The 22,791-nt window shown below is 26.5% G+C and overlaps 2 protein-coding genes across 2 annotated transcripts in view; one reads left to right on the forward strand and one right to left on the reverse strand.

Moving 5' to 3' along the window:
• Positions 1 to 8,426, forward strand: part of LOC142324925 (lysosomal alpha-mannosidase-like) — a 72,465-nt gene extending 64,039 nt beyond the window's left edge. Inside the window, exons 14-17 of the mRNA XM_075366070.1 lie at positions 1,631 to 1,907; positions 3,956 to 4,192; positions 5,197 to 5,346; positions 8,071 to 8,426. Coding sequence (XP_075222185.1) covers positions 1,631 to 1,907; positions 3,956 to 4,192; positions 5,197 to 5,346; positions 8,071 to 8,295 — 889 coding nt within the window. The 3' untranslated portion in view covers positions 8,296 to 8,426. The remainder of the gene's footprint in view (positions 1 to 1,630; positions 1,908 to 3,955; positions 4,193 to 5,196; positions 5,347 to 8,070) is intronic.
• A 3,423-nt stretch (positions 8,427 to 11,849) lies between these two features.
• The window catches only part of sima (HIF-1 transcription factor component sima), a 238,648-nt gene continuing 227,706 nt past the window's right edge, over positions 11,850 to 22,791 (reverse strand). Inside the window, exon 13 of the mRNA XM_075366071.1 lies at positions 11,850 to 21,208. Within this exon, the coding sequence (XP_075222186.1) occupies positions 21,020 to 21,208 (189 nt within the window). The 3' untranslated portion in view covers positions 11,850 to 21,019. The remainder of the gene's footprint in view (positions 21,209 to 22,791) is intronic.

Consider the following 22,791-nt stretch of genomic DNA (forward strand, 5'->3'; position numbering starts at 1 on the left):
ATTAGCATATAATACTGGAGTAATAAGAAACTAAATAGAGAGGTGTAATTTATGAAATTTTAGGAAAATGTTTGTTTTCCCACATGATTTAAGAACCTCAAATAATTCACACAACATTCCTTCAGTAATTCATGTAAGATTGGAATAGGGTATAGGGTATTATATATAAGAATCGAGAACTAAGGATCGAAATGCCTACATATTTTTATAGATATCTATTATGTGGAAATTTTTGTCCAAATTATCCACATAACTGGACCAAAACATTCCACATCAGTATGAATCCCAAATAATTGAGTGGTTGATTGGTCCACTGGGTGTATCACAGTGAGTTTAAATATAATATTTATCATTAATTGATTTTAATGAAATCAGGCTTTATTATTATTTATATCTTACCTTCAAATATGAAAAAATTTCATCCATACTTTTCTTACAGTTATGAAATCTAAAAATTAAAAAAAAAAAAAAAAACATAAAATATTCATAGGTTAAAATCTAAATGTCAAAATTTTCCAACATCTTTGTCAAACACATTTTTTTAATTTTGATCAGCTTTTAAGTCCTTTGCTAGTTGAAAATTTTATTTGCTTATGTTAAATTTTGTCATAATGTTGGGAAATATTCACTTGCATGCAATTCTCGATGATACAATTGATTCAGACAATGGAGTTTCTATTCTTTTTAATCAGATATAAAATCTACACCTCTTAACCCAGTTTTAAATTACATAACATATTTTTTATGTTAATGTAACAAATAGAAAATTATTACTTGAATGTAGATTGATCATTGATCTTTCCACTACTACATATTCAAAATTGTTCTGTAAAACGTGCATAAATCACAGGTACAGCTGTGTATTAATAAAATTACACTCTTAAATAACTAATGTTTGAAAACAAATTTCATTCTCTTTTTGTCTAAACCAAAATTAAAGGCTGTATGAGCTCAATAAAATTGTTATAATATATAAATGCAATATATTTAATGTTTTGTTTCAAGAAAGAATCATGAGTTTTCTCTTTTTTATTACCCATAACATTCATGACCCATACACACATAATAATAATAATCACATAAATAATGGATTATCAATCAGTATTTTAATTATTTTTATCATTATTAAACTTTAAAAAAAAATTCTAATCATGCCTTTAAATAAATTAGAATTTACTATTACAACATTTTATCACCAAACTGAACGGACAGGAAAATAATAATTTTTCTTTATGGTGCTAATTAATAAAACATATATCCTCCAATACAGTTTGAATACAATACTTTTTTTCGTAGTCATACTCTATTTTTGAAAATCTTGTGTGTTTGTATGTTTAAATTAATATGGTGAAATACAATAATATTAAGTACTGTAAAAATAATTAAAAAAGACAAAATTAATTCATGCAGGAAGTAACCATGAAATCCATTACAATAATAACTTTAGTATCTCTATCATTTCAGCTGGTATCTTTCTATCTAGAATCATCATGTAGAAGTTTTCTAAAGAAAAAAATAACTTTGGTAAAACAAATTTAATGGAGAATTTATTTAATCAAATAACAGTTATTATTTCTATTATTCGGTTAAAAAAATAAATTATGACACTTATTTTTTATTTTTTTAATAGGGATTTTATTGGAAAGGAAGTTGTCATAAGATATAAAATACCAGAATTGAACAGTAACGAAACATTTTTTACCGATTCTAATGGTAGAGAAATGATAAGACGAATCAGAAATAAACGTGAGTCTTGGACTATAAATATGGGTAATAGTACTGTATCCAGCAATTACTATCCTGTAACAAGTCGTATAATGATCCAGGATGGTGAAACACAGATGTCTATCATTCCAGATAGGCCTGAGGGCGGAACAAGTCTTAATGATGGAGAAATTGAACTTATGGTAATTAATCAAAAACTTAATATTATAATAGGCAATAATGAAATCCTATGAAAAAATTCTACAAGCTTTTTTTGATTTTGTTGGATACAACTCTTGAATTCTGTTTTTTAATTTTTGTTGAATGCAACCACTGGTGGCTCTGATTTCACAATCATATTTAACACTAAATTCAGGGTACTTATGCAGGGAAATACATCTGCTGCTGATGGTATTCGATTAAATGATATCTGTAACAGAACTTTTCACTTTTATAAATATTTTGAAAAAATAAAACAATGTTAACAGTAAAAGTTGATGTAGGTCTATTAATTTTGGAGGGTTTGCTTTTTATTATTACTTTTTTGTGGTCTTTTTGAATTGTTCTTCATTTGTCAATGGCTAAAATATACCAGTCTCAAACTCTGTCAGTTTTGATGAACATTTTATTGGAAGAATGTCTGTGATCTGAATAAGCTTCAGTATCAATACCACTCCAGAGGTATTGATACACGAACCGTAATAGGTATATCATTTCTGATCCTATCCAGTTGCTTTTCTATTCATCAGATGCACCTCAACCAAATCAAGATTTATACATACTTAAAAAAATTGTGTATTGATGTATCATTCTAGTAAAAAAGTAGCAATATCAAACTTTTCAGACAACAATGTATTGTTACTCTGTTCAAAACACAAGATCAACTACAACTTTTAACAAAGTTTTGATGGAAGGATTTTTTTACTAATATTTAGTAAGTATTTTTAATTAAGAAGAGGAGATAACGTCATCAGTTTAGTGGTATTTGAGTAATATCACTATTTGATTGGTACTGATTAATATTATCACATAGTGAAGGAAATAAAAACTGGCAAAAATTATTTTATAATTTTGAGCACGGACTCACACTACCATTTTTTATTATAATATGGCTTTTTATTGAAGTCCAGTTCAAGAAAAATAACAAAGTGTAATTTTGTTTGTAATGAAATGTTTAAAATTATAACTAATAAATTATTACTTCCTAACTCTATTAGTTCTAGCATGAAGTGAAAAGTTGAGGTGGCCGCCACTGTGAAATTTACAAACATAAAAATTTCATGTTGATTTATTTTGTACAGAATATATTTTACTTAAAATGATAAACCAAATTTCATTACAGCAGCTCAATCTATTCAGGAAATTAAATGTCTATTTGAAAAAAGAAAATTCCCAACATATAGATAAGAAGACATTTCCTTATCTATTTTTATAGGAAATTTTTCTGAACTTTTATTAGGAACACCAATGATATATTGAATAGGCTTTTTAAAAAACTTATGTCAATATTTATTTTTCTTGAAAGTAGCCAAAATAAAAGTTTTATTTGAAATAAAGATTTGACTCCATTCATTTTAAGTTTCTTGTTTTTATTTTGGTAATTTTCAGTGATAAGAAAATAATGCTTTTTATTTTTTTCCCTAAACATTTTTTACTTCAAACTAGTATAAATGACATCAATAATCAATTGATTTTTAGTGAAAAAGCATTTTTGTAAAAGTTTATTGTACATTGAATTTTCTGATATTTATTATTTCATGTACTTTTCAAGGTCCTTAGTTTATTATTTTTTTTGAGATAAAATCTAAAGTAACATATTTTTAAAAATTTAATTAAAATTAAATAATTTTTAGGAGAAAAAATAGGATATAAGGTGAAAAAATTACCTCTTTTAGAAATTTATCTTATCTTAACAGGAGATAAAATAAGCTTTTATTATGTGTTTTCTTGTTTGCTTAATGTGGTTAACAATGAATATAGCAGTTATATTGTTTACTTGCTGTATGGTTTTAATGACTCATGTTCAGGTTATTTGAAAGTTAGTATACCTTCAGAAAAAATTATGTTTTATATGAAGTAGTATTTTGTAAATTAATCCTCAGAAAATTGTATAACTTCTGATAAAAGAGTACATATAGCTTATTATACAAATTACATAAAATATTGTCAAGAATTCTGTTTAATAATAACATAACACACAATATTTGTCAAGTAATAAAACATTAAAATACATATCTGGTTTTTGTTTCAGGTGCACAGGCAATTAATTTATGATGATGAACTGGGAGTTGGTGAACCGCTAATTGAGAATGAATTTAATCGTGAGATAATGGTACGTGGTAAACATTACCTCACTATTGGAAAAGTACAAAATCAAAATGCTGATGACAGACTGCTTATTGAAAGAAAATATAATGAAGTCTGGATGTTTCTCACGCAGTTAAATGATACAAAATTTTCTACGTGGAATGACATGTTTAAAATGGAGGTAAATATTTAAAGTTAAAATAATTAATTATCTTGTCTTTTAAATAATGTAAAGCACTAAACAGATTTGTTTATTCCATTTTATAAAAATTATGTTAACATATCTAATTTATAATTTTATTTTGTGGTTAGTCATGACAGATATAACTGTTATGTCTTCTAAAGTTCGACACAAAAAATATTCCAAGTTTCCCTGTGTCACTTCAATATACACAGATTAATTCGTCATGTTCATTTCAACCCAGAATGTTGGTCAGGTACTCAAAGACATCATCTCAACTTTCCCCAAAATCACCAAAATTAAAACATGACAGACTCTGTCAAGTTGAAAACTGGATTTATAAAATACTGTTTTTATCATCCACCCAGTAGTACAGAACCTCGATTCACTTCTTTCATAGCAATCCTTTCTGGGTTGAAAATTTCTTAGAGATGATGATTTGCAGCTTGCAATCAACAATTGATTAAATAGAGTGGGGATGGGGTTATAACAATATGATTTTAAAACTTGTGAACAAATATGACAAATGTTTAAATGTAAGTTGTAATTATTTAGAGAACTGGATTTGCTGTATATTTAAAACATATACAATTGAGCATTTAAATGTGTTCTTAATATTTTTAAAGAATTTTTATTTTCTAGATTACTGTCAACATTACTTTTTAGATTTTGAGTTAACTGTTTATCACATGAAACTTGCAGCTAACTGTAAAGCTCATGGCCTAGTTAAAAGACAGCTCTTAACACCAATGATGCATCATAAAAAAGGCTAACAATACAAAGCATATGTGAAGAAGACTGAGAAATGCTATGTTTTCTGAACAGTCACACTTAAAAACTGCAAAATTTCTGTCTGACTAGTTTGAGTTTTTCAGTACAACCTTTTTACATAAATATTCATAAACAAGTCAAAAACAAAGGTTTTTTTACTATTATATTTTGCATGTTGAATAATTAATGATCATTATGGTTGTTATGTAAGCACATTCTTTTTTATGTTTTAGTATTCAGGGTTGAAAACATCATTGCCTGAGAATGTAAGAATACTCACATTGGAACCGTGGCTAGATGGGCAATTTTTATTACGTATTGAACACTTTATAGAGAGAAATGATCATAATGAATTATCCAATCCTGCGACTATTTCTATAGAGGTTAGTAACTTCTCAATTATTTATTTTCAGATTTCTCATTTATAACATTAATTAATGATAAGAAGTACACTAATTCAATGTCTACATTCTGTTTGTGTACTTATATCAATTTACACAATATATTCATAAAGAATGGCAATCCTTTAATAACTTTTTGACCACTAAATATAAAAAAATTGATATAAAAAATATTGGGCTACAACAAAAATAACCAAATGGTGCTTATTTAATATTTTCACAGTTAGTTTCAAAAGTGCCCACTCCATATAGACTTGTCATACAAAAAAATAGATTGTTTTGAAGAAGGAGCATTTGGTAGATTTTAGTTTTTAGCTTTTCACTGTTGAGTAGTTATTAGTTGGTAATGTAGATCGCTTTTAAAATTAGCTGTGAAAAAAATTAAATGGCTACCTACCATTTTGGTTAGGATTGTAATAGTTGATGATTTTTATATCAAAATATCTTTTTTTTAATACCCTCTAAAATAATGTGTCATAACACAGTCCTTTTTCCATTTAATGTATTTGAGATGCTCCCCTTAGAAACTTGGAGTGTGGTGGTCTTTTAAAAAAAATAACAACTTATCAGAAGAATATATTAGGGCAATAATCAGATGATGGAGGTGAACTTGGTTCTTTAGCAACTGGTGGTATAAAGAAATATTTCCAAAGATCTCAAAAGTTCCCTGACTGCAAAGAAAAGTTAAATAAACACATCACAAGAGAATGAGAGAGAGAAGGTGGATATGTGTTTGTTGAAGTATGAAGTTTTTCATTGAATTCTACATTTTATAGCAGTTATAAAAGTTACTGAATACAACTTCAATTAGTTAGTCAGTGACTGACTACTTAGACATGTATTGTATTTTATCAGATTTATTGGATAAAAAATGCATTAGAGACAGCATATTAACAAGTTAATCTCAATTAATTAATTTCTTTCTGTATATAATACAATATATAATATAATAAATAACTTGATCCACCAAGTACAGAATAAAATTAAATTAGATACAATGACACTTACCTTATATCATTATAAGTACACAGAGTACTTTCACAATTTTCACCATCTTCAGTTGATGCAATTTTTTAATTGTTGATGTAAAATTACATATTACATACACACAACATAAACAAAATAAAATCTTGATATATATACAATAAAACAAAATTTATTAAAACTTTAGATATAAACTTTAAAATCAGTTCAAATCAAAATTATAAGTTAAAAATTTTATATATAAAAATATGTCGTCAAATAATAAAAATATTAAAAATTAAAATGATAAATATATTAAAAAACAATAAATATGTGTGTTTGGTTTGGCTAGCCAATATTATATTACTGTGTAGGATTTTAAATAGATTAAACTAAAAATTAGAAAATATTTGATGAAGTGCTGCTATGTATTGCAGCCTTTAAAATCATGTCATCCTCATACTCTGTTGATCAAGCTGAATCCATTTTTATATTTATATATATAAAATCTCTCTAAAATGTCTAAACCCCTATTATTATCAATATTAAATTTTTTAACTTTCCAATATTTCCAAATTAGTGTAAATATCAGATATTGAATGCTTACTATTAATAAGATGGTCATATTGAATGTTACTATCAATAAGAAACATTAGAAAAGCCCAATTTTCCATTTTTATAGATAATTTTAACTTTGAAGGTTAATAGTTTTTTTAACTTAAATCCTTCTTAGGTTTAATTTAATTTAAGAATTATTATTATTGGAATTCCTATTAGGTTTAAAACAATTGGTGTAATTGATTATTTTTGAGTTTCTTTGTTTTTATTTTTCTTGATTTGGTTATTGTTGGAATTATTATGTTTAAATATGTTGCTATGATTGATGATATGAATGTTCAGAAAATCTGAACATTTCAGGTATTATAAAAATTGAAAATTACACATTACACAAAATGGAATATTTACACTGATTTGGAAATTAAAAAAATGTAACATGAATAATAATAATAATAATAGGGGTTTAGACATTTTATATATATAAATATAAAAATGGATTCGGCTTGATCAACCAACAAACAGAGTATGAGAATGACACGATGATTATAAAGGCTACATAGATAGCAGCACTTTATCAAATATTGTTAATTTTAATTTACCTATTTAAAATCCTACACAGTAATATAATATTGGCTAGCCAAACCACACACACATATTTATTATTTTTTAACATATTTATCATTTTAATTTTTAATTAATATTTTTATTATTTGACAACATATTCTTATATATGGAATTTTTAACTTTTAATTTTGATTTGAACAGATTTTAAGTTTTATCCAAAGTTTTATTGTATTTATCAAGATTTTATTTTGTTAATGTTGTGTATCTGTAATATGTAATTTTACATGAACAATTAAAAGATTGGATCAATGAAGATGCAAGAAAATTGTTAAAGTAGTCTTGTGTACATGTAATGGTAAGTAAGTGTCATCCTACTTAATTTAATTTTATTCTGTACTTGATGGATCAAGTTATTTATTATATTTGTATAGTAGTACAGAGGAATACAAGTCTTAAAATTGATTTTAAAAAATACATATATATATATATATATATTAGCTTCCATGTCCTTTTGAAAAGTGTAAATCTAATCCTTCACATTCTTGTTTATTTCATTTAATACATTTTTTTTTGCTGTACATTTTAATAATGATTCTAATATCAGTAATTTCATTTTTCTAGAATTTATTTACACCATTTACAATATCATCTGTGAAAGAAATGACACTGGGTGCCAATACTGAATTAAACAAAGTTAGAAGACTGAAATGGTCAAGTGATGTACATAATCCTGATCCAAATGATCATGATGGACTTTTATTGAATGACAATGTCAATTGGAAATCACTTCTTTTAAATCCGATGCAAATAAGAACATTTTTGATTAGTGTTGTATTTAATGCTTAATTTACTATTATTTTATTTACCATTTTATATGTTAATTTAATATTGTAAAATGTGTATTATATAACCTTTATTTTTAATGTTTCTTATACTTGTAAAATATTTTTATGTTAAAATAAATATAGATAAATTTATTAGTGTTTGGTTTTTTAATAACCATGAAGGGGTCTGATAAGAAATTTAAGGTTTGGGTACATGCATGTGTAACTGTGCAGAATATTAATTGATTTTGATGTAGAAGTGAGTAGAATATGTATACTGGATCATTATATTTGGTTAAAAAGTTATTTTAAAAGAAATTATTTTATTTTACTTTTATTACAATTATTTCATAATAAAAATGTTTATTATTATTTAAAATTGATCATGATAATAATGTTTCTATAAAACATTGATCCTTTTGATCTCAATAAATATTTGAATAAGTTTCATACATTGAAAAAAAAAACTTTTAGTCATTTCTCTGCCTTTTATATTGTTTTGAATGCTTTATGTTTAAACACTTATTTAAAAACCTACTCAGTATATTTCTTTCTCAGAATTCAATCAGGGTTTTTATATTTATTTATTTGTAATTTGTTATTGTGTTGGCTTTTTAAAGTTCACAACAGATAAATAATTCAAGTATATTGTTTACATAATGATAACTGAATCTTTTCTGAATAATGGAGACTTTAAAATGGATATGAAAGATATATATATATATATATATATATTTAAAAGTGATTCTACAGAAGATACAAGTTCAGTATACAATTATAAGGAAAGAATAGCCATTAATTCTTAAATAATAATATATACCACTATCAAACCAGATAACAGAACTGTTTTATGTAATTAAACATAATACTTCAATGTATGTAGTTCAACTTAGAAATGTGTTATAATTAAGTAAATATTTTGCTTATCTTTTTGAATAGTTGGTAATGTATAAAATATTTCTATAATGAAATTTTTGCTATAAAAAACTTTAAAAGTATTTCATTGGTATTAGTATAACAACACAATATTGCTATGTACGTCAAATTAATATAATGATTTCTGTTAAAAAGTTTTAGATTCTTCAAACTTAGATGAAGTTATTTGCTATTATTGTATGAATGGGATTAGGATGGTCAATTTTCAAAATGCTTTTGACAGAAAAGTCATGTAGGATGTAACTTACATACTAGATGTTTTTAGTTTGTCAATGCAAACTAATGGACATAAACAGGAATCGTGAAGTACTTCTTGGAAATCAAGCAACAATGTGACATTGTCATTTTAAAGGAAAGAGAATATATCTACTTACACACAATGTGCTGGGATAACACAACTTAGATGTTATTGGCGTGTTGTACTGGAATCAGATCACAGATGTCAAAACTGATCAACATCAGAACATCGGAAGCAACTGCAATCAAGAAGGGTGTTTGTCAGGTTGTGTGGTGGTAATACATAACCTGACAAACACCCTTCTGAAGCAAGTTTTAGGGAAGCATTGTTGGAAGAAAGCAGTAGGATCATGATAAATGAAAAGGTTATGACAGCATCAGGTACACAGATGATACTGTTGTCATTGCAGCTGAACTACCTGTGCTTCAACGCATGATACACGACTTAGTCCAGCGCAGTGAGGAGTTTGACCTGTGTGTCAGTGCTTCTAAGGTCAAGGTTATATTGTTCTGTATGAGAAAATCCAGGTAATCCTATCAATAAAGGGCAATAACATCGAGCAAATAACCTCCTTCAAATATTTGGGCACTGTGCTGGATGAGCAGTGTGATTGTAAGGAGAGATAAAATCTAGAATGGAACAGGCTAGGAGGCAATTTATTAGCTTGAAGCAATTCTTTATCTTAGTCTGCAACTGAGAATCTGAATGATTAATTACTATGTGTTTTCCATTTTTCTCTATGATGTGAGAGCTGGACCCTTGATGCTTTTGAGATGTACCTGCAACGCCATCTCTTGCAGCACATTCCTTGGGTGCTGAAAGTTTCAAATGACAAAGTTCTTCATCAGATGAAGAAGCAAAAAGAACTGCTGCTCGTTATAAAGGTAAGAAAGACTCAATATCTTGACATGTTGTGAAGGATGAGAGATATGAGTTGTTGCAACTCATAAATGAAGGGAAGATACAAGGTAAAATATCTGTTGGAAGGCGGAAGAATTCGGGACTGAAGGATATTCGAAGATAGTGCAACACGTTGGAGGAAGCTTTCCATGCTGCAGCATCATGTTTGGAGCTGGCTACATTACATGGACTGCCAACCTCTGCTAAGGAGAAGGCACTTAAAAGAAAAAGAAATCTGTCTCCCTTTCTAAAAAAATGGTTAGAGGTCAAAGAAGATTGTGTTGAAAAATAGTTTGATATATTTCATTGTAAAAACAAAAATTTTTTGGTTTGACTGTGCTTGACTCCAAAGTCAAGCACAACTTTTTTTAACCGATTCCCCTTTTTCTAAACGTTCCAATGCCTCTAATTTTTTCTTTAATGAAACGAAGACACGTTTTCTTTTGTTGCTCACATTTACAGTATGAAATGTAATTTAAATTTAGCACTCACAAATTTAATTCACACAAGCTTGAAATATTTCAATTCAGCTATAAAATGAACTCACAAAAATTGTCTGCTTTCTTTGAAAAGTGATTCATTTAATGAAAATAGGACAGTGATTGCTTACTATATTATGCAATATTGGCATAAATTATGTATTTGTGGGTGCTAAATTTAAATTTATGCTTGCATAAATAAATAAATAAATAAATTTGCTATGCATCATTTTCAAGACTCATCATTTTTTAGTCTTTATCTAAATGCTTCCATTTGTAATGTCAATTCATCAATTATAAGTACAGTACACTGATTTGTAACAAAGTACAGTACTGCACACAGTCTTTTACAGTGCTTAATCACTTACTGCAGTACCGTATTTTAGTATGTATTCATAATAAAATACTACATAATTACAGTATAGTATTATTATTTATTAATAAAAAATTAATAAAATATATATTAGGTATTCAATCTTTTTAACCCCCGTTGTGAAAGAGTTGGTTAGTGGAATGGTCAGTTAATTGGTTAAATATTTTAAGAGAGAAATCACTGTGAATAAAGTATTATGCATAAAATTTTAATTAAGAAAAATTACTGCACTATTTACTGTTTATTACACTCATACTTTTTCTATTGAATGGAGGCAATGTATATAATTTGTTAAATTAAAATATCTGTCTCAGTTGTTTTTATAGTTGTGAAACACAAAAAGTAAGTGTGTACCAACAATTACTTTGTTGATGTTCTCTTTTCTGGGAGCAACTTCTCTTTTATGTCACGTTGTTTACAGAATCTAATATAAACAATTTCTCTTGAATGAAATGAAAAAATAAATTCAGAGATTAATTTTCAATCCTATACAGAATGAACAAAGGGTCTGTATGTAATCCATTGATTGCTGATGTCAAAAATTTCACTTTTTATTTTAAAATACATTAATTGAGGAACATATCAGTCTTATATTGAGTTAATAATTAGACTAATATTTATTTCATATATAGATAAAATAAAAATAAAAATTAAGAAATCAGAAACATCTTTTTTTATTTAAACATAAAACAATTTTTCCTTTCTATCTTTATAATGTAATAATATATAATGTTTGCTTAATAAGTAATAATAAATTCTAATCTATCTATTTTAACTTTTAAATAACAACAACAAAAATAATATAATATTAATATTATTACTATTAAAATTGCAATAATTATTTAACTGTTAATGATTATTCTTCTCCTTTAAATGAGTTAAAATTATTATCAATTAAAACACTTATTTGTAAATACAAATCACATTCTAAAATACATCTGTAAATACACACAAGTGCACACACACACACACACACACACACACACACACACACACACACACACACACACACACACACACACACACACACACACACACACACACACACACACACACACACACACACACACACACACACACACACACACACACACACACACACACACACACACACACACACACACACACACACACACACACACACACACACACACACACACACACACACACAGTATATCATTCAGGAAATACTAATTAAAAAAATTTAAAAAAGATAAATAATAATGAAAACAATATATTAACATACTGGAAAATGTATAAATTAACAATAAATTTACATGCCTGCTAATCAAACTTGAGCTCTATTACTTCTAATCACTGCATAACTAAAAAAAAGTAATATTAAATGTTTTGGTTTTGTGTTTGAGTAATATTTTAACACATATATACACACACACACACACACACACATAAATTATACTGTAAAGTATCACAAACTTGATCTATGCACAAGGAAGGAAACTTATTACCAGGCTACTAAGAAATAACTTCATGGAAGGATATCTGTAGCATGGGGCAGGAATAAAGACTTGGATTTAATGTTGAATTATATTAAATTTTTACGATGAAACATAAAATTAAATTAAAAACATATATTCATATAATTTAAACAGTAAAATTTAAATCAGGATATATCTATTTTCATAATGAACAAATTTTGTGGTATATTTTTTACCATCTTTTTTGCAACTTTGTCATATAGAGAAATAAAATGTGCCACGCAGATGTGCATCATGTTACTGAAAATAACATAGTTTTAGACTTCACCAGTTTATTCTCTATGAAACTGGTTTATACCAGCATTATCGACTAGATGTTAGACAGTGATTAGACTAGAAATAATATTACAGTGTGTAGTTATCAAAACTAATTTAGTCATATTCCATTGTACCCAAATATCTATAAATATTAAAATTAATTTTTTATTACTTACTGCTTTTATTTATTTATTTTGTTGGCACTTTCACAGAGATCTCAGCTTTCATGACGTTTTGTAAAATTTAATTTAAAAACTTATAAATGTAGAAATGTATATTTACAATCTCAGATATTGTTATCAAATTTTATATCAAACATCTTTGTGTAAGCACCACATGACAATAACCAAATGCAGTGTAAGAAAAAAGTTAATTTCAATAAAAATAATTACACTCCTATGCTAGAATGTAACTTACTAAATTATTTACTATATAAATTTTACATATATATACAAACAGACACGCAATTTTGAATATTTACTAATAACTTTTCTTTTTAAATAAAAATTTTAATTTATGAAGAAATCTCTTAACAATTTTTATGCACCATGCACAAATCAAACAACTTTTTTTATAATTAAAATAATGAATATTTTCTATCCTAAGAAAAAAGTCCCAACAAAAACAAACATTTTTGTACCTTGTAAAGGACATTGAGCGAAAAATTCAAATCAAAACATTAAGAACAATCAAAATTTCTTTTAATACACATACACATACACACACACACACACACACACACACACACACAGCAAGAGAAAGAAAGAAAGAAAGAAAGAGAGAGAGATTTAAAAAAATGTACAATTTTACAGAAATGATATTTATCAGGCAGTGACAAATGATGTGCAGTATATACACATCTTACAAATAATACAGAAGGATAAGACATAGTAAATAACGAGATAGAAAATAATAAACATACATGGTTTGTCTATACAAATAATTTACAGTATGTATGAGTAAAAATTTTTTAGAAAAAATTTAATTTTTTCTAAATTTAAATCTAAAATTTAGAAAAATTTTTCAAGTTGTTATGAAAACTATAAATTTTAAATATTGTTTAATATAAATCTACAAAAGAATAAAAATTGTATTGAATGAAATAATTTTTAAGCATTTATATTAGGCTAGTTTTGTATTGAAATTTGCTATATTAATATTTTTTTGTAGATGTACGACAAGAGAAAATAAACACATTTAATGTATTAATAACTAAATATAAATTGGTAATTTATCAACAATAAAGGTCACACAAAAATAAAAATGAACTAAAACTGTAGTACCAGGAAAATTTATTAAAAAAAGTAATTGTTTTTTGTTATTTTTAAATAAAAACTCAAAAATGTACACATCAGTTGTATACTTATTAGCCAAACTGCCTACTTTTACACAAACACATATAATTCACAAACTGCAGATAAAATTTACTGATATTTAAAATAAAACTACAATGTTTATGTAAATTAGAATATTAATAAAAGTGATTCTCTATTAATATTTAGATTCTCACTGTAAATTACTAATTAATAATGACATCAATAATATGAAAATGAATATGAAAGTAGGCGATGAGAAAGTTAAATAAATATAAAGTCTGGAAAGAAATCATCATTACTCCATAAACACTCAATACGTTGAATAATTTACTATAAAATATATTCTGCTGTATTTTTATAAGACAAACAAATGTAAGTGTATGAGTAAGAACCCACCGATGTTCTTAAAATAAATAGTAACAACTGTACGTCAGCTGTAAAACTACAGCACATATCCTTTTTTGTTGTTTGTTGGTAATGAGATATTTGAGAGGAACTAAACACACCTACATTTTCTTTGTACTTTTTTCATGTCCATTGATTCAATAATTTATATTATTTAATAATATATTTGTTTATTACTGTGTTTGTATAGTATAAATAACAAAATTAGACAATGTATATTAATGTCTTTAGTATAACAGAGATTTTTCCTCCAATATGGAAGCAAACAGAAGGACTGTTTTCCATTATAATTTTATTCACATTAATCACCATAACATCATCAGAAAAATATGAGTAAGACAAAATTTCCATAAATACAAATATAGCAATAATGAAGTATGCTTTTAAAAACAAGTATATTGCATCACTGCCATGTTTCTATTATAATCCATTATTGTGTCACTTTGATGGGTGCTCTTACTAATATTTTGGGTTTAAAATTGCAACAAATTAATGATAATAAAAAACACACACACATGAAGGTTTCATTCTTCATAAGTATACTAAATTTAAACATAAGGAAAATCATCAATATAAAAAAATATATAACATAATGAATACTATTACATAATCTAAATAAAGGCTTATTCAAGATAAAATTCAAAGACACAGATCCATTTTATAAAGAGTACTGTTTTGGATAATTTTATAATCCTCTATTAATTGTTCCACTTGGATTTTGGTCCTGCTCATCTTGAAAATTATTAATATTTGATTTGAAATAGCAAACTTACATATATATAAACTGAGATCAAAGTTAAAAGTCCGTTTATGCTTAAATAATCTTGGATTGCTATATTTTAAATTTATTAAAAGTCTAGTAATGATTTATAGTAATAAATATTTCACTGGTATTAACTAAAAAATTATACCAAATATTAACACTGTACATTAAATAACCATACCCATAATTAATTGTGTAGAGTACAATTGGACTCACAACGTGGCGTACAGTTCTTATAATTAAACAGGTTTTGACTAATCTATAAAAAGTGTTTCAATATGGATTTCAAATTTAAATCATAGTTTGTGACTATTGCTAAAAGATTTGTCAAGCTTCAATTTATAAGCTGATTTCCATACAACTGAATTTCAACATCTTGTATTAATTTAAAACAAAAATTTAATTATATTAGTTTTAAACTGCTTTACATGACAACTGCATTCAATTACAGTATCATGATAACGATTGGAAACTCATTTAAATACAACTATCATTATTTTAATTTTTTGATTACACATAAATGGGGCTCCAAGTACAGCAGATGCATCATTTGTGAAATGAACCACTTCTTCAATTTATTTTAAAAGGGATTTTTAACTACCTAATGTTTAAAATAATCTGGCAAAAAAAAATCACAAAACAGATTATTTAATTATTCATACTGGAGGTTTTGATATTGGCAGAATATGAAACTTTATAACTCAAATGCGGGATACCATCCTAACCTGTCAATTTTTAATTTTGCAATACAATGAAATCAGATAAATTTTTAACATGAAAATATTCTAAAACAAAGTAAAAGAAATAAAAACCTATTTTACTTTAACACAATCAAATGGTTGCATGTAAATCAAGTGTGTGTGTGTGTGTGCGTGCACGCACATGTAGTAAGGCTGATGATTTGGAACAAGAAGAGAGTTTCAAGTGAAAAATAATATCCAAATGATCTTTCAAAATTATTCCCACTTAACTTTCTCTTAATATAATTTTGACTTTAAAGTCTTAAAATAATTTCTCTTTTAACCATTTTGCATATAACATTCATATCCAACACTTTTAAAATTGTATAGTATAAAATAAACCCTTTTATCTGAAAACATTTACCCTTTAAAGTTGTATAAGCATAACTCTTAAGATCTGTTGAAACAAATTCAGTTATATAATCATTACCTCCTAATTCATCTGTTCATTCACCAAGCATACATCCAATCTCTATTGTATTTTCACCATCATCTATACATATATAACCGAATCCATATCATAGTACACAATATCATCACCAAGTCTATTCAACACATCACACAATCTCAATCTTGTATTAGCTGTAGTGAAAGCAGCTACAAACACATTACTAGTGAACTATAAAGTGATCTTTCAAACTGTATGTTATCTTTACTGTATTATCATTTAGTAGTGTCAAGTTTGCTTTGTCCAGTCTATCTTTGAATAGTATATTACAAAATTCCAATGCATTACATACATACATAATCGGTTTGATTCATATTTAATCTTTGTCCAAACTTACTTAATTAGTTAATTATTATGGCGCAGATACTATGAAACTGAAAGCTAGAAAATAATTAGTTGATTATTATGGTGCAAATACTAAGAAATCATAAGACAAAGAAAAGTTCTTGAAATGGCATGCCAACAGCGTTGATGAAGGTTACGTGTTTGACTTTAAGAAAGCGATTGAAGAATATTGTAACTGATGTGTAGATATCTTGAAAAGAGGTAGAGCTGAGAAAACAATTCATGGAAACTGCAAGCATCGAACCGTTTCAGTATATCACAATGCTAGTGTTTGCATAATTATTATTACTAATGTGTATGTTGCAATCTGTTACTAGTGAATAATAAGTAACCTCCCTATAGCCCAATGATATGTATGACATATAAATGAGGTGCAGTCTTGTACAGACTCAGGCCAATCATTTCTGAGACATATGGTTAATTGAATCCCAAAATACACCGGTATCCAGTGTCTAGTATTTAAATCCAAAGAAAAGTAACTAATTTTAACTAGGATTTGAACCTCAGAAACTTTGACTAAAAAAATCACCTGTTAAACAAGTGATTTGTGATGATGAGTTTACCAGTACACCAGCCAAGTGGGCTTAGTGTTTGTATGGCTATTTAAAGAGTAAAATACCTTGAGGAAAAACTACAGCTGTTATACAACTATACTGAAAAGAAATACGGTAAACAATCAGTCAGTTGGTTTAACAAATATGTTTATCAATAACACATATGTTACTGACACGGTTGTTCAAAATGTTACAAACCAGATACTCTTAATGATGCTAATAAAACAAGTATGAATGAAATATTTGTTAAGAGTAATGGGAGAACTAAACAGCTGAGGGAGTTTGGTTCTGATGTAGAAGAGATTTGGGAATGTGAATGGCTTCCAGTATATAAGAAAATAAAAGAAACAGGTGAGATTAACATTGTAGAACTACTTGACCCTAGAGAATCCAGGTAGCATTCTTCGGTGTGAGAACTCGCACTAGCAAATTGAAAGTAATAGGTAAGAGATTGAGATACATAGATCTATGAAGTCTATATCCTACAGTTCATTATAATTATTACCTGGTTGGACATCCAGAGAAGATTTATAGTCCTAAGGGTTACAATACTGAATGGTTCAGCATAGTTAAATGTAAAGTACTTCTGAAAAAACTATATCACCCAGTACTTCCAATTAAAGGGGAAAAGTTGTTCCTTTATGTAGAAAATGTACAATAAAAAATAAAAGTGCTAAATGTTTTCATCTAGGTGGCAGGAGGGAGATCACAGGAACTTGGACGCCTATAAAGATTAACAGTGCTTTAGAGAAAGGTTACAAGATATTAAAGTGAATGAGGCTTGGTTATTTGAAAACAAATCAAATAAGTTTTTCAAAGGAAACATAAGAGATTTTATTAAGATTAACCCTGGAAGAATGATTACAAGACAAAAAAAGAGTATGTTGCTGAGACTGGAAATAGAACTAGATACTGACAAAATAGAACCTAAACCCAGTAAGCGTGCTTTGTCAAAGGTTTGTTTGATCAGTTTATCGGATAAGTTTGGGCAATGATTAAATATGAATCAAACCTTATATGTATCTGATGCATGGGCATCTTATAATATAGTTTTACACAATAGACTGAAGAAAACAAACCTGACTTTATTAACTGAAAATATAGTACAAATAATGTACTACTTGAAAGATCACTTTATAGAAGATCTGGAAACTAGTAATTAACAATACAGTTAATACATGAGTGAGAAAGGCAAATGTGTGACTAAAATAGAAGGGTTTGCTTTGAAATATACAAATTCACAAGTATTGGATATGAATTTTATGTGTAAAATGGTTGAAAGAGAAAGTTAACTTGTAGCTGTTACTTATAATAACCAAACAAGAGAAGTGAAGGCTTAAAATCTTGTAAATAAAAAGATCACAAAGAAGTTTCAGTTTGATTATGATACAAGAGAATCATGATCAAGATGTTTGATTATGATGAGACAAGAGAAAAATGGAATAATTGATACCTTACTGAGGGGATACTAAAATTGAATATGCATGGTTTGTAGAAAGGATTTTAATGGGCTGTTTTGCAGATTAGGTTTGTCTACTTAGGTGTATGTATGCGCACTATGGTTAGAGGATTTTAATGAGTTGTTTCATTAAAACCAAAGTGGAAATTATTTTAAGAGAATTCAATGTCAAAATTATATTAAGAGAAAGTTAGGTGGGAATAATTTTTGAGAGATCATATGAGTATTATTTTTCATTTGAAACTCTTGTTGCTCCAAATCATCAGCCTTCACTACTGCTGTGTGCTGTGTGTGTGTGTGAGAGAGAGAGAATATATCAGATAGCATGAAATTAAATTCAAATTATTTGCTAATTTTCATTATCAATTTTTAGTTGAACATTAAAAAAACATCAATGAGAAATATCTTTACATTTTACTAAATACTAAATCATGTGTTGGAATACCCAATTCACTGATGCTTTATATTTATTCTCAGATTTACTTTTTCAGTGAAAGAGAAATGGAAACTAAAAAAGAAACAGATCAAGGAGAAGAAAAAAAATTAATTTTAATAGTTAGTTCACAGCAATATTAAATCCATTATATTTTTTATTGTTTTATTGATAATCCTTTTAATTATTTCCAACAAACAAAAAACTAAAGTGGACTTCAATATTTATACTTATGATATCTGTGATTCTTTCAATTATCACCTGTCTATACGATAACAAGTTCAATAACAAAAAAAAGAAATGTCTGTTTTTCTTGCACCGCACACAAATATTGTTTCAATATTGAAAATGAACACAACAAAATTTGATCACAATACACTATGGGTGTAATTATATATTTATTTCTACATTATTCATGGAATATTACATTCAGATAAAACACTTAAATAAATTTTATAATAATGTACAATTTGTTTTGCATAATAATGTCACATATATAGTTTATTAATCGTTCATGTTCCAAGCGCTCATATAAAAACCTTTTTATATTTATACTTTTATTAATTAAAAGCTGAAAGCAGATGTATACATGTAGAACATCAAGAGCATTTCTGCCACTGACTGACAATAAAAATAAAGAATTAACTTTATATATAAGTATATGTATATATACAGACAATGACAAAACTTATAAGTAATTTTAAATTGCTATACAGATAAACATAATATATTTATGTTTCAAAGTTCATTTATAAACATTCATTTTATATAGTTATATAAGATTACAAAAAAAGTCAGAATAGTTTCATTAAGAAAAATATGTAAACCAATTTAATAGAACTAGTTTTCATTTAATTTTTTTTTACATCCACTTTCAGTTGTTGATAGGTAATAAAATATACATAGAATTTTTGTATGTACAGTTATAAAAAACTACAAAATCTAATTATTTATAAATATATATCTATATACGTAAAATAAATTTTATTACTATAAACATTTCATAGTTTACAGCTAATAAAAATAATAACAATAACGGTTATTGAAACAACTTTTTCAAATATACATTAGCAAGAATAAAAACATAACAAATTCATTCCAACTGCCATCAAAAGTATGTTCAAGTAAACTGAAAATTCAAGAAATCATAAATCAATTCATTTATTATCTATGATCAAATCATTTGAAATAGATATTTTCAAGTATTCTCAAAAAATAATCGGTACATAATGAAGTATAAAAAAAAAATTATAATAATAATAATAATAATAATATTAATTTAAAAAAATGATCATGCAATAATAAAACAAAATAATTAAATGCACAATATATAATAAGATAGGCTATAAGAAATATAATAATGTGTTTATATCTTATGATAATACCCAAAATAATAACTAATTTATAAAAAAGTATACACGCTGTAGATGCCCCCATTTTAATTCATACACAATGTTAGTAAATCAGTGTTCATTCTATGATATCAAGCTTATTTATTTGGACCCTCCTATTAGTTCCTGCTTTATAACTAATATAGTATATACATATGTATACATGCAGCATATAATTAATGCGCAGTATTGTAATAACTAATTATTTATTATATGGAAATGTCAAGGGCATTAAGAAGCTCAGATCCTTGTAGTAGTAAGTTGACGGGTGTATTGACCGCATAGTCTTGTTCTGTTAAATCTAATAAAGATGGCACTGTACAATCTGGGTCCAATAATGATACAGACTTCAGCCTAGTTCTCCCATCACCATTATCGACTGTCTTCACTCCAAGATCCTATAACAATAAAAATTAAACATAAAATCTATAAACTATAATCTTTTTTTTTTATGAAAGACATTTAATTATGTGTTCTAATTTATGAAAAAAGTATAATTTACATATGAGGTAAAAGTATATTTATGATATGTAAAAGTAATGACTGTTTTTATAATATCTAATAGAATAATACTTTAAAATCTATCAAATCTTATGATCTTTATTATAACCTGTCAGAAGTTACATCTCAAAGCTTCACATTGCATTTGTGTATATTGGTTTAAACAGAAAAAGAGAGGCCTTGGCCTCCAGCTTTTTAATCCCTATCATTTTTAAATTATCATTGGAGATATTGGCGTGTAACATAATTTTTGAAAATTCTAGGTTTCATCATGAGTAACCGATCAAATAACTAGAAAATATCTATCTCCATATGTATTTTTGAAGTGTTTTTTTTTTCTTCTGATATATACACTACTATATAATGCAACTTAATTTGGATCAAACATTATTAAAATATTTTTTTTTTATGAATAAGTTAAAGAAATTAAAATGGTAACAAAATAATACTTTCATGGTTTTAGATTATAAAATGAAGCAGAATAATTCATTTTATTTCAGTGGCCAATACAGAAAATAATTGTCTCTACAGTTTTATAATTTGACTAAAGATGTAATCCATTATTCCACATTAAAGTCCATTATTCCATTAGTTAATTTTTCTCCACATTAAAAAACTGTTCTGAAGAAGTCAATATCTTTCTGAAAATATCTGATTGGGACAAAAGAGGAAAAACTGATGTTAGTTTTTAATCAATTTAAAAAATAAAAATACACAATTGTTAATGATTTATATTACACTACACTATTATTTATACTTTATGTCATTATTATTGCACTGATAATACATCTATATTTGTTATAAAACAAGTTATTTTCATTATCCAAATTTCCCCTGGTATATAATTAACACTATTTCATTTCATATTTATGTTTCATTTATTAGATTTTTTTTTATATAAAACATTTAATTATACGTATTCTACTTTATGAAGAAAAATATAATTTATAATGAGGTGTGTAGTAAGATATTATCAAATTTCTGTTTTCTTCTTTACTGCATCAACTGATTCAATATATGTTCCTATATGACAAATTTCACCTTAAGAAAAGTCACATGGTGTCAAATCTGATGAATATAGGGAATGTTCTATGCTGTTGGCCAAAAACTGCTTCATAAAAGCAGTGCCGTATGAGCAGGTTCATTATTCTGATGAAGAATGAAACAATTTTTCCTGTCTAGTGATTTTTTCCTAAAAACTCTTTCTCTCAGTTTTGTCAAAACTTCCTTATAATAATGCCAATTCATTGCTGTTCTTTCTGGAAAAACCATTCTTCCAGATATGTTTTCAGATAGGTAAATGGTGAACTTTTTATGCAATTTTTTTTCAAGAAAAGTTACAACAACCAGTCTATTAATATTGACTACACATGCATGATGATAGTAATAACAAGATAAACATTAAATGATAAAAACATAAATAAAGACTTAAAAAATAAGTATCAGATGAAAAATAAGATGAAGCTTTAATTTATACTCA

This window comes from Lycorma delicatula, chromosome 5 (genome assembly GCF_047948215.1).
Source record: "Lycorma delicatula isolate Av1 chromosome 5, ASM4794821v1, whole genome shotgun sequence".
Classification (NCBI taxonomy): domain Eukaryota; kingdom Metazoa; phylum Arthropoda; class Insecta; order Hemiptera; family Fulgoridae; genus Lycorma; species Lycorma delicatula.